The sequence below is a fragment of the Alexandromys fortis genome, unplaced genomic scaffold, assembly GCF_014885135.2.
Source record: "Alexandromys fortis isolate MF-2015 unplaced genomic scaffold, M_Fortis_MF-2015_v1.1 scaffold_53, whole genome shotgun sequence".
Classification (NCBI taxonomy): domain Eukaryota; kingdom Metazoa; phylum Chordata; class Mammalia; order Rodentia; family Cricetidae; genus Alexandromys; species Alexandromys fortis.
Window position 1 is genome coordinate 1,680,983 of NW_026067939.1, and position 13,347 is coordinate 1,694,329.

Sequence of the window (13,347 nt, forward strand, 5' to 3'; positions counted from 1 at the left end):
TTTTAATAAAATGGTCCTGACAGGCACTGTCTTCTTCTCTCGTTCTGGAGTCCAGTGGTTTGTTCTGCAGCCTTCCTTTCCCATGGGAAGAGGGCTGTGGATGCTGCAGACCACCACAGGAGCAGGGGAGGAAGGTGGGACCAAGGGTCAGAAAAATTCAGTTTGATTTCTTTCTGCTGTTTTTGCTAAGTGTGTTGCAAGTTAGAGTTTTGTGAGTGCCATTCTCTTGGAATCTCCAGCTCATCCTCCTTTAAGGGTCTACAGACAGCTCTACTGAGATTCTGTATGGAGTATCTGGCAACGCTACATGGATATATGCCAGTATCATGGCTGTTTTCAACTCAGTGGGAGAGGAAGAGAAATATTCTGGTTTATATGGCCCAAGGGTTTCCTGGCTAGACATGTCTGTAATCCAAGGAAGGACCCAGAAGGATTGCAAGCTGGAGGTTAGCCTGAAGAGCATCACCCTCCAAAAAATCTACAACCCCCAAACAATGAAGTGAATATAAACAAAAAAGAGTTTCCTTTGTTAGAAAGATGATCTTTGGAATGGTCAAACGTCCCTTGAAAATCTTGCCTAAGTGATATTTGTTGGGGATCTCAAGCTGGGGCCCTATTCCAAACTGGTCTCACTCATCTCATTCCAAATCCAGCCTCTGAGTAAGCCTGTCAAAAATCAGCCCCTCCCTGGTGCTGCTCAAGACCATGCCTACAGGCTATATAAGACCTGGCAGCCATATTTGCCATGGGATTCCTCCCCTGCCTTCCCAGGGGAGTTGCTTTTTTTTTTTTTTTTTTTTTTTGCTTAGATTAAACTCGGATTAACTAATTTGATCTGATCTGATTTATTATATCTGAGGCAACATTACTTCCGGGGGATTTAAACTTCTTAATATTTCTTTCTTGGCTATGCCCAGGGCCAAAACAGTGGTTTGAAGCTTGATTATTGTGTTGATGGGGTGTGATTTGTACGTGATCAAGTATGAGATCTGATCTGTTCATACTAACTTATGATTGACATATTCTCCATTACAATCCTGTGTCCTCTTGTTAACATCCCAATTTTACAAAGATCTAATTCATATGTTTATTTTATTATTAATATTGTTATTGGGTACCATGTCTTATTTTTAGCATTAAATAGAAAAGGTAGAAAAGTCGCCTGTCCTTACCAGGGTATTTATTATATAGTTTATGTTAGGCTTATATATAAGAATCATTGGTAATATGAGAATTGACCTCAGTATTTGGTAATATGTTTTTGTTTGCTTTTGAGCTTGCAAAGGAAACATTTTGAAGTCTTTTTCTGCTTTGTCTCCCCACAGAGCCACCAACCCCTCCTTTAAGGAAGTATTGTCACGAATTGAGTCGCATGAAGACTGCAGGAACTTACCCATGATCTCTTTCCTCATTCTCCCCATGCAGAGGGTGACTCGCCTTCCCCTGCTGATGGATGTAAGGCAGGATTTGATGACTTTGTCCTTTGGATATTCGCTGCTACAAATCTTAGTAACTAATTCACTGTTATTCTGCTTAAATTGATGCATATCTCTTTTATAAAACCCCTTCATTGAGAAGATGCTATTCGGTTGGAAAGTCTATGTTTGAGATCACTGGAGTTTATCATTAATTTAGAATTGTGTGGTCAATTTGGTGAAACCTGCTTACATTGCCATTTTTTTTGGAATGGGAATGACATTAGCTTTTTGAGCTCAAGAGACTTGGGTTCCATTTCTGCCTGAACCACTAAGCATGAGACCTTGGACTAGTCACTTTGTTTTTGGGCCCTTGCATCTTGACATTCCAAGATGCTTTGGGCCCAGTTTCTCCTGGCATGATAAGGTGTGAACTAGTTTCTATCGTGCATTGTGTAAAGTGGGTAAAAAGCCCAACATCCTTTCGGTATTAGGTAATAGTCCTAGAGGAAGAAGCCTTTGACTTTGAATAATGGCAAGGCCTGCTGAGGGAAGGGGGAGGAGACCATCTGGCCTGTGATAGGACCTGCTTAGCCCATGGGCAAATGGTGTCTTTTGATCTAATTAGGACAGTTTGTCACAGATGTACTTTAAATTGGGTCATTATATTGGCTTGGTATCAGGTTTTAGGTATTGATTTTACAGACCAACACACGGGATGAAAATGTATCAGAGATACATAGTGGAGTAAAATTGCAAGTATAGATGCCATTGTCCATATTCCACCACAAGATGCTGAGCTCCTCTCAAACAGAAGTGAGGTGTGCAGTGCAGTGATTGTCACCTTCTCACTCTGCCACAGCGGTGTGGCGGCTTTATCAGTTATTTCAGAATTCTGATTCATAAACCCTTCCTTTGTCCTCTCCAATCACTTCAGTCTACTGTGTCCCCTCCTGTAGTTTAGGAAACTGTTTTCCTGCACACACATAGTCACAGCTGCTTACCAGTCTGAGAAACGCATGGCTCACAATGCCGGAGCTGTGTAGTGTCAGTGAATGTAACTAGGAGTATCTACTAATACAACCTCGGCTTCCCCAGGAGAAATCACCTTGTAAGTCTTATATGGAGTTTGTCACTGGCCCAATGTGAAACTTGGAGTTTCAAATAACTGAATATTTTTTTTAGATCAGTATTTATCCTATCTAAAGATAGGATGCATTAATTAATAATCAATCGAAACCAAATTTGGAGACCAGAATGGTATTCCTCTTTCTATCACACCGAACTGCACAATGTTGGATATTTATGGCATGGTTACATAGTAGGCTGTTCTGTCATAATCGTGTTTGAGATTCTGAGATTATTAATGTGTGCACATAATTTTATGTACTTTTTATCATATAGATTCCAGGGAAGGATGTCTGCCCTCCTGGAAATAACCCAATATTTTTCATATTTTTGTATATCCATTAAAGGGGACAGAAATTGATTGTGGAACCATGAGCAGAGTTTTCAAAGTACAACAGAACAGAATATGGAGTATTTGATATATACATGACTTATAATGTCGATAAATATTATTTCTAAAAACCTTGCCTAATTTACGTGCACATAGGTACCGCTTGTAGTATAAATGCGTTCTTCATAACAGGTCACACTTTTGAAAGGAAGAATCATTACTGAAAGCCCACATATGATGCGCTCTGCACATGTAGCGGTTCCACTGCCAGACTTCCAGATTTACAGACTGCATTCATTGGTCGTTAAGACACGGGGGCCTGCTAGTTATTAGCCACATTCTGCCCTTCCTGGGGACTGTTGTCCTCATCTGTTTCCCACATGTGAGAACCCAGGCGGCTTCAAAAACTGCCTCTTAAATTTCATTCATTAGGAAATTGACTTAAATTTGTTGAAGTGGTTGGTCATCTTAAAACAATTCCATCGGTTCCCTGAGCTTTCAAAGTTATATGTACAAGCCGAGTGTTCCTTACTGAGAATGCTTGCGGAAAGATGTGTTTTACAGCTTGAATAATTTTGGAATATTTTCATTTGTATGAGGAGGTGTCATGGGAAAGGGGCCCAAGACTAAACATGGAATTTATTTGTGTCTCAAGCCTACCTTGTATATTACATATTCTAAAGGCAGTTATATGCATTTAGTCATTGTGTGCATGAAACAGTTTCTGGTGTGGAGTTCTCCATTTGTGGTGTTCTGACAGTCAAAAAGGTCTGCCTTTTTAAAAGATTCAGGATTTCAGTTTTTCATATTTAATGCATCTGTATCTCAGCTTATCTTTAGCTGGTCACCAGAACTGGGACACTTTTTGGGGGGTGGGGGGAGATGACCATACTCCAGGCACTCAGCTAAGATGTGTAGATCACTTACCTCCTGGAACAGGGCATGAGCGAGGCTGGGTTGGATCCCTGCACAAGGAACAAAAGGCAAAGCAATAGCCTGTGTTGTGTCTGGCTTTGCTACAATTTTACGGAGGAGGACAATGATGCTTATCTAGGGCCAGTGACATGCCCACAGTTAAATAACTATCATAATGCAGGTCTGAGATTTGCTAGCCAACCTACTGACCTCTGCCGTCTTCTTTCTTAAGTAGCTGGATTTATTTAGGCTTTATGTATTTAAAGAATATTTTCTAATTCTGCTAGTTGTGTTTTAATATCCTTACCCCTAATCTCGTGTCCAGAAAGAGTGGTTTGTGTAAGTAAGAGGAAATGGCTGAGTAGTAATTTATTTGGCTTCATATGACAAATCAATTGGTTTTGCTTCTTTTCCTTCTTTTAGACTATATGTCAAAAAACACCTAAAGACTCTCCAAAGTATGAAGTCTGCAAAAGGGCCTTGAAGGAAGTGAGCAAGGTAACTGCTTACCACGATAACAGTAAACCCCATGTAGAGAGCTTCAAAGAATCCAGCAGACCTGTCCTTGCTATAAGCACTGAAATCTCTGCAGCCATATTCACATAAATTGGAATGTTGACTGTTTCAGACAGGTTTTGTGTTATGTGCCCATCCATAGCTCATTTGTCTGGTATGTTAATAGCTATCTGTTGATTCTTACCTTCAACAAATATTTATTGACTGTAAACCATTATACCAGGACTAATGCTGGCCTCTGAATATTTGGTGACAAGGCAGGTGTGTTTATTGCATTCAAGGTATGTGCAGAATAAAGAGAAAGACATACATGAAATAGAATTACACTCAAGGGTGATGAGTGATGTGGGAGGCAAGTACAAAGTGATTTCAGCTGAGATCTACAGCAAGAATAACTGTGAGCCAGGGGGTAGAAGGTGGAAGGAGTGTCTTGGGTGTCTAGAGACCCAAATCCAGGTGTGGAAGAGTTTGAAGAACTCACTGAGAGAGGGGAGGAGAGGGAGGAAGGGAAGGAGGGAATCAAGGAAGGAGGGAGGAAGAAAGGGAGAGAGAAAGGGAGAGAGGACATGCAAGGAGCTTGTTAAAAATGTTAGAGAGTTGGAGGCTATAGTCTAAGATGATGATAAAGCTATGAATTCATGTAAGAAGATGGAAAGAAATTTTTGTGTGTATGTGAATGTATATGTATAGTAGACTTGGAATTGGTGAGCACTTTGGAGGACAGGCATCAAAGAGATATAATCCTTGATTATAGACAACTGGGTCATTTTCTCGTTTTGGATATATAATGTAGATTCTATAAAATTTGTATTTTGGATCAGAGCTCAGAGGAGAGAATCAAATTGGAGACCTGGGTTCAGAAACCATCAGCATGGATGATAGTTCGAGGTAGGAGTGTGAAGGGTTTTACCCATGATGAGGATACAGGATAGTAAGTGCAGCAGCCCGTCGTGAAAACCCCAAGGAATACCAATTTTTAGTCTTTTTTTGTTTGTTTTTTTGAGACAGGGTTTCTCTGTGGCTTTGGAGCCTGTCCTGGAACTAGCTCTGTAGACCAGGCTGGTCTCGAACTCACAGAGATCTGCCTGCCTCTGCCTCCCGAGTGCTGGGATTAAAGGCGTGCGCCACCACCGCCCGGCCCAATTTTTAGTCTTATGTAGAAGAAAGTAACCAGCATAGGAGACAAAAAACAAATAAGACATGCCAGAGTAAAGGAAAACAGAACAGATTTTAGCATTGCAAAAATGGCCAAATAGCTCATGGGTGCGCCTGAGAAGAGGCAAGTATGACTTAGCTGTTTACAGGGTTCATCTACAGGTAAATGGCACAGAAACCGCATTGAAATATGTTGAGCAATGAGTTGGGTGTGTAGCAGTACGATAGCTGTCCCTGGTGGCTGACTGCTTCAGGAATCAGGCCTGGAGTAGAGAGAGAGAAAGAATTGTGACTGAAAGGGAAGTAATGTTTAAAGACAGAAAGCTGTGTGCTTGTTGCTGCTAGGCACGCGGTAGCTGAGAAAGCTGAAAAAAGTATGGTCACCCCCGTGAGTAGCATATGAACAGGATTTAGATGAATGGACACTGAGCGTGCCAGAAACTTCCAATTATCTCGTGTTGCTTACTTCCTGCATAAATGGGGAAAAGATCTTCATTCTACTTTATTATAAAATACTATTTCTTTTTATCAGCTTTAAGTACACTCATTATTTTACTTATCTTTGAAAGCCATTTTACAAAGTTTAGGGTTAGTCCAGTAACCCAAATATTTACTAAGTATTCATCAATGGCCCATGAATCCATTTCTTTGCAGATCATGCACTATTTCTAATTGAGCAGAGTGTCTCTTAGCTGGATGCTCTTGAAGAATTGCTGAGACTTCCCTCCTCCAGCATTTCTTTGTGGTCTCATGCTTTACATAACACTGTGCTTAGATTTTGCCTTTGAACTTGGTAGTCTGCTTCCTGCTGCTCTGTTCTGGAAGAGAGGAGGCATTGTAGCTTGTGGTAGAATGGGGTTCTCTTAGGTAAAAGGCAAAGCTAGGCAGAGGATGGGAGCAGAATAGATAGAGACCTAGAGTGTGTGGCGAAACCTTGTCTGGAGGTTGTGGAGCCACAGAGGAAACCTTTACACAACCCCCACCCCTATTGTTAACTCCTGGTTACCCGCTCCACATCTGAGCACCATGTCCCAACCGGGTGGCACAGTGAGTTCTATAATGATCAGAAATGGGTTCTTGGAACTTCTAGAGAGTAGATGGTTTTTAGGGAGAGATCTGAGATTGAAAATGAGGTTTCTTGGAGCGGAGAAAGGGCCATACAAAACAGAAGAAAGTAAATAAAATTTTTCTTCACATTTCTTAACCCTCCTATGCTGTGTTCCCAGTTGGTTCGGCTGTGCAACGAGGGAGCACGGAAGATGGAAAGGACGGAGATGATGTACACGATTAACTCCCAGCTGGAATTTAAAATTAAGGTAGCCTTCTACCTACGTTTATCATATTATTGCTGCTTAAATCTCATCTAAACAAAGAAGGTTGGAATTAGCGTTTCTAAGAAGGATTGTCCATTGAAAAGACAGAGGACTCCCCAGATGCCTAGGGTAGTCTCCAGGCTTCTCTCCAAGCCATGACGGTATGACCTTCCTCAGAAAAACCACTGGACAGTTAAAATAGTTGATAAAGGAGAGTCCTCAAGTGTTGTCATTAGGTTCTGCCATATAATGGTGCCCCCTGGCTGGACTAGGGTGTTCTAAGCCGAGTGAGACTACTACTTTGTTTTTGCAAAAGAGACAGTTATTGAACCATTGTTTTAAAGCGTGTTTTCTCATGTAGCTCGTTTTTACATCCGTGCTGCTTCTGCTACCTGTCTGACACTGCTCACGAACAGATCAGAATGCCCAGACCAGTAGACAGTGGCAGTTAATGGCAAACCTGGGTCACGGCTCATTCTTTGTTGGAGTTTGTAATGGATAAGCTTCTGAGTGTGATTTGGTTTTTGTTATATAACACAGAAATTTAAACAGGCAATTTAAAGTGACCCTATTTTTTTCTAGCCAAACTTTCTAACTTAGTAGTGTCCTGGTGATCAGCATGTCATGGTATTCTGCAGAAGCCACATTCTCTGCCACGGGTACAGAATTTGGGAACCACTGATATGCGACAACTACAGCCTCTTATTGTGTAAGCCAGGAAAACAAAACCCAGAGACCAACTGTCAACAGTCACTCCACTAATGATGCTACCCATCAAGATTAGTGTGAAATCAGGCTAAGGACCCAGGTGTCCTGACTGATGGGTGTGTAAACTCTTCCCTTGTAATACTCTGACTACAGTCATCTGAATACAAATTCATAAATCAAAACACAGATTGTCGACTAATTCAGACCACTTAGAAATGTCATTTAGAACAACTTGTGGCCTTTAAGTTGGATAATAAGAAAGATCCTATTATTTTGGTGGATAATAGTACACATTTGTATTCAGTTCCCTTGTAAAGATGAGAAAATTAGAAGTTCAAAGAAGTTGTAGTGATTTGCCCCAGAAGTATGGCCACAACCAGGTGTGCTTGGTTAAGATAACATCAAGGGTATAATGAAGGTCTCATGTGATTATATATACACATAATCAATCTAGAAGTCGTAAGTAGAAAACAGAAAACAATGCCTAGTTCAACGCCTAGTTCGTTAGGTGAGAATGTATAAACCTTTCACTGTACAGGAACAAGAAAGACAGAAACACAGAGACAGTGTGCAGAGGGGGAGAAGAAGCTGCAGCTTTGTTCATGCAGTATGCATGCCGTACCTCACATGGAAAGTCAGAGTGTCGAGGAAAGGAGAAGGGGCAGACACTGGAAATGACAAGCTAGAGAGCTGCTGCCAGAGCGGGAATGGCAAAGGACGATTAAGGTTTTGAAAAATGGCTTCATTTCATTCATAAAGAAATTGCTAATGGGCATTGGGGTAACAAGCAGTCCAGAAGTGTGAGAACACAGCTGAGGTTATAGGAACAGCATTTTGCAGGCTGCTGCTAGAAAGGATTTTCACAGTCGTGGAACTTGCTGCCATTTTTACAAAGCAAGCTATTGCAAACCAGCAAGTCTGCTTCCAGGAGTCTATTCCCTACTGGGGGGATATAAAGATCACATAGTTAGTTTGTTTTAGCAGAGGATCTGAATCAATCCAGATATTTATCATGGAGAGCTATTGCACCAAAATGAAGCAGAACAGACCCACTCAGCTTTAGAGGAAAACAAAGGATGGTTGGGTTCTTTGGTACCTATGAAGGTAATCATGTATATCATTAAGTTAAAAAAAATAGTTGTTAAGAAAAGTGCTTTTTCCGAAGAAATTTCTGGAGAGGCAATGAAGGATCTAGCATCTGCCATTACCTGTGGAGGCAGGAGGCAGTGTGTGGGACCTGGGTGGGTAAGAGAGATGGGGAAGAGGAGGCTTTTCCCACAATGCTTCATTCACAACACACTTTGGTTTTCAAAGAAAGCATAGACATTCTGAAAGCTACTCTCAATTTGGGGTGAATAAGTGGAAGTTTGATATTTCCTAGTGGAATACACAGACTATAAAAAAAAATCAATCTACTTTAAAAAAAAAAGCAACGATAAGCTCTTTACTTAGTTGCTGCACAAAGCATTGTCCTAGGGCGACATATACGGTAGAGCATCATCATAAGTGTCCTTGGTTCAGACCCAGGACCAACACACAATGGCGGATAGCCTTGAGCTTCCGACACTTGCATCAATCGGGACCTAACCTGACGTGTGTGTTTTTGTAGCAATTCCTAAGCACACAGGTCAGAGTTTACCTTAAGCAATTCTTTCTCCGCTGACCTTACAGGACTCTGCTGTACCTATTACATAACTGTGTGCTTCTGATTAAGGGGCTGGAAACCCCAGGATCTCCCTTAGAAGCCAGTTTGCAAAGTTTGGGTTTAGCCATAATCTTTGATCTTCCTTGTTGAATTTGTATACAGCGGATGAATAACCTTCTTATAAAAGCCCTTTATAAAGTTGGAAAACTATGAAACCCTTTCTTTGCCTCTTCATTTCCTCCTTAATATCCTCAATTTCCTTCAGCCATTTTTAATCATTCTTCACTTAGCAGAATGCCGTGTGCTGTGCCACGTTACTGTGCCTGTCTGTTTACTATGTATCTAGGAACTGTTGCTTCTTTTATGGATATATGTTTTTACATTTTTGGCAGTATACGTTTCTAGTAACTTTACTTTTTATTCTTTAGAAAAAGGAAAGAACTTAAAAGGGTACAAATTATTCTGTGGTTTTGAGAGTTTTCCAGTTGGCTCGTACAAAACTGAATAAAGCAAAGGCAGAATGTAATTCCTTGGGTGCAGCCTTTTGTGTGAGATTGAGGGGTTCCGTAAAAGAACTCGACTTCCATAGCCAGAAAGTGGAGTGAGGTTTTCAGGGGCGTGTTTACACAGTGGAGACACCATAAACTTAAAAACAGGTGCTCTCAAGTCTACGGCTGAGCGGATTTCTCTAGACAAAACATAAGTTTTGTGGTTTTTTTCTTCTTGAAAAATCCTTTTGTAGTTCAGAAAGTGAACACAGACTTTGAGAGGTCTCCTGGTAACTACAGGTATCTACAGATTTCCATGTTTATGTTCAGCTTTGAGCTATCTACAATAACTGATAGATGTTTGCCACTAAGTTTTTTGAATTTCAAGTGGCTCCAGTTTTCCTTTGAAGTTCAGAGTTAATAGAAGAGTCATAATTTTGTGGCCCAATAACATTTTCTTGGGCTTTCAGTTTTGTATGGACACGCTAGTAAGTTTTTATGTTGAGAAATAAATGTGTGCTTTCTGGAGAATATACCATATCCAATTGCAGTTTGCTACTATCAGCCTATAAAATAATGATGCATCTCATCAGATGTCCCTTTTGATTATAATGTCTTATTGGCCTTCACTTGGATATGGGCACTGAGTTTTTCTCTCTTTATAGCCTTTTCCCCTCGTCTCCTCTTCCCGGTGGTTGGTGAAAAGAGGGGAGTTAATAGCCTACGTGGAAGACACGGTGCTGTTCTCAAAGAGGATGTCCAAACAGCAAGTCTACTTCTTCCTCTTCAACGACGTGCTCATCATCACTAAGAAGAAAAGGTGAGCCGGTCAAGTGTGGCCTGTTAGGGCACCGTCCTCCGAAAGCCTGAGTGGAGGCTGTGTAATTCCTAAGTGTTGAGTCAAAGTCACATCTGTCCTACAGTGTCTCCAAGTACAAGTATAGTTAAGACTTGCATCACTATGAACCTCGTAATCACAGCCATCCTCTACTAAGTTTTTACTGGGGACAAGCCAGTGCTCTGGGCATCTGACACCTCCACATCGCTCAGTTCTCCTGCCACGCCAGGCGAGGCGCTGCACTTTATCCCCACAGCATTGTTCATGCTTCTGTTGTCCCAGGGCATTTGGATAAATCAAAATAAATGGTTAAGGACATGCTAGGGGCAACTCTGGTGTGCCTTGTGACTTAATTTAAAAGATGTTATTAATCTAAGAAATGTGCCCATGAATGGCAAGGTGTTGAGCGTGCTCCTTTCCTGGGGAAGTGAAGTATCTCGGTTGATTGGCAAGTGATTTTTCTCCTTCTGCTTTTCTGCTCTGCATTCATGTCCTTCTTTGAGGAGATGACCAGAGGAATTTCATACAAACCTAATATCTTTACAGTATATTTTTTAAAAATCTCGACCAGTTCCCGTTCTCAGGATACACACACACACACACACACACACACACACACACACACACACACTCACACTCCTTATCTCTGTCCATTCCCTGGACACATCAAACACATAAACATATATTCTCTCTCTCTCTCTCTCTCTCTCTCTCTCTCTCTCTCTCTCTCTCTCTTTCTTTCTCTCTTTTCTCTGCCTTTCTCCAGGGGACATTCTCTGTCACATATATCAAATGATGACATTACTCACATAAAGCTATATTTCCTATTGGTATAAGATACAGTTTACATCTTAGACTATAGTCTGGAAATAAAAATGGCAAACTTCAGGTCATTTCCATGTATGAAGGAAATGGGATGAACTGTTGGCATGTGATAGAATGGGTAGTTCGGAGCGTGAACTTTCAACAGTAGAAACAGCCTACCTATGAAAATATTCAATAAGTGTCCAAATTTATCATGGGATATTTATTCTACTACTAGTTCTGAGTTGCTGACTTTTTTAACTGATGAATCAAAACAAAACAAAATATAGACTGAGCTTCTTATTTAATCAGACTGTGATATGAATTGTTCAGGTGTATACTGTTGGGAGTTCTTGGGAGTTCTGTTGCTGTGAAGAGACACCATGACCACAGCAACTCTTACAAGGGAAAACATGTAATTGAGGTGACAGCTTACAGTTCAGAGATGCAGCCCCTTATCATCATGGCAGGGAGCATGCTGGCATACAGGCAGACATGCTGCCAGAGAAGTAGCTGGGAATTCTACATCCTACAGGCAACAGGAAGTAGTCTTCGTCTCACTGAGTGGCATCTTGAGCATATATGACACTTCAAGGCCTGCCCCCACAGTGACACATTCCCTCCAACAAGACCATACCCATTCCAACAAAGCCACACTTCTTAATGGTGCCACTCCCTGTGAACTTATAGGGGTCATTTTCATTCAAACTAGCATATATACCCAGGAAAGCAGAGCAGGAACTTGGATGCTCTATCCCCAAAAGCAATTCCAGGAGGAAAGGGTTTATTTTATCTTATATTCCACATAAACGTTCACTACAGAGAGGAGTCAGGGCAGGAACCCTGAGGCAGGAACTGATGAAGAGGCCATGGAGGAGCGGTGTTTACTAGCTAGCCCGAGGCTTACTTATAAGACCCAGTCCTACCTGCCCCAGATGACACTGCCCGCTATAAGATGTACCAACCGACATCAATCATTAATCAAGAAAATGTCCCATCAGCTTGCCTACAGGTCAGTCAGGTAGAGGCATTTTTTTTTTTTTTTAGTTGAGGGTCTCTCTTCCCAAAAACCTAGCAAGCACAGCATGTTATCTTGACTTTTATAAAGATTTTTTTTTTCTCAGAGTTGTTGGGATTTTAGACAGTTTTTTTTTCTAGTTAGCTCAGGCTAACCTGAAGCTCACTGTGTAACCAGATTGGTCTCTGTCAATCATTTCTGCCTTGGCTTCTTTAATACTGGGATTATTTAATACTGTGTACCACCAAGCTTGGCTTTCAACACGAAGTAAGTTTTAGGGGGCACAATGATGTGTGTCAGACTCTTGATTTCTAACATCTTCCAGCTGTCTCCCCGCGTGGACCCACAGTTTTATCTAATCTTCTGAGTTGAATGATAAAATAAAGGCTCACAAAACCCTGCCAGTTTTAAATATTAGAGTCGTTTTGACTGTTGACTGATAAATTGGCGAGAGTTATCATCTTTAGAGGCCGTTCTAAAACCAGGATAGTGCAGCTTTTATTCTTGAACTTGCACAGAGCTAGGCAGTAAATGCAGAATTCGGGCAGATGTTTTCTCGCTCAGCAGCTGATTTTCCTCCTGACAGGTGGCTTTGCCATTACATTTCGTGTTGATACAGCTACGCCAAATTCGTGGGCCCAAGTATGTTGTTGAAATCATAATCCGAATGACAGAAAGAGCAAGGCGTATTTTCCCAGCGGAAAGGGCACCCCGAGCATCTAATTAGCGTTTGCCAAAACTGGCATTTTCTTGCCCTGTCAATAAGTTCGTCGAATGTCTGAAGTCCTCCCAGCTGAGGAGATCCCCTTGGAAACTGCTGGTTCACGGACACTAGTCTGCGGGAAAGAAGCCTTGCTAAGCAGGCTGGGTGTGAAATGTACAGTATGTGCTGCTGTATTTACACAGTAGCGTCAAGGAGGCAAATGCAGATGCTTTGCATGCCAGAGGCAGCGGTGAAGGAGATATAGCTGCTTGGAGTCAGGCAATAATTCAGACCATCTACAAGGCAGAGAGATAAGGGCTCCTTATCTGTGCCAGCTCTGTAGGGCTGATCCAGCCACCCACGGACTGAC

General features: G+C 41.5%; 1 protein-coding gene across 2 annotated transcripts in view; it reads left to right on the forward strand.

Moving 5' to 3' along the window:
- Positions 1 to 13,347, forward strand: part of Arhgef26 (Rho guanine nucleotide exchange factor 26) — a 104,392-nt gene that overhangs the window by 61,314 nt on the left and 29,731 nt on the right. For both annotated transcript variants that reach the window (XM_050147412.1, XM_050147411.1), the window contains exons 7-10: positions 1,326 to 1,455; positions 4,213 to 4,287; positions 6,687 to 6,776; positions 10,280 to 10,434. In XM_050147412.1, coding sequence (XP_050003369.1) covers positions 1,326 to 1,455; positions 4,213 to 4,287; positions 6,687 to 6,776; positions 10,280 to 10,434 — 450 coding nt within the window. The remainder of the gene's footprint in view (positions 1 to 1,325; positions 1,456 to 4,212; positions 4,288 to 6,686; positions 6,777 to 10,279; positions 10,435 to 13,347) is intronic.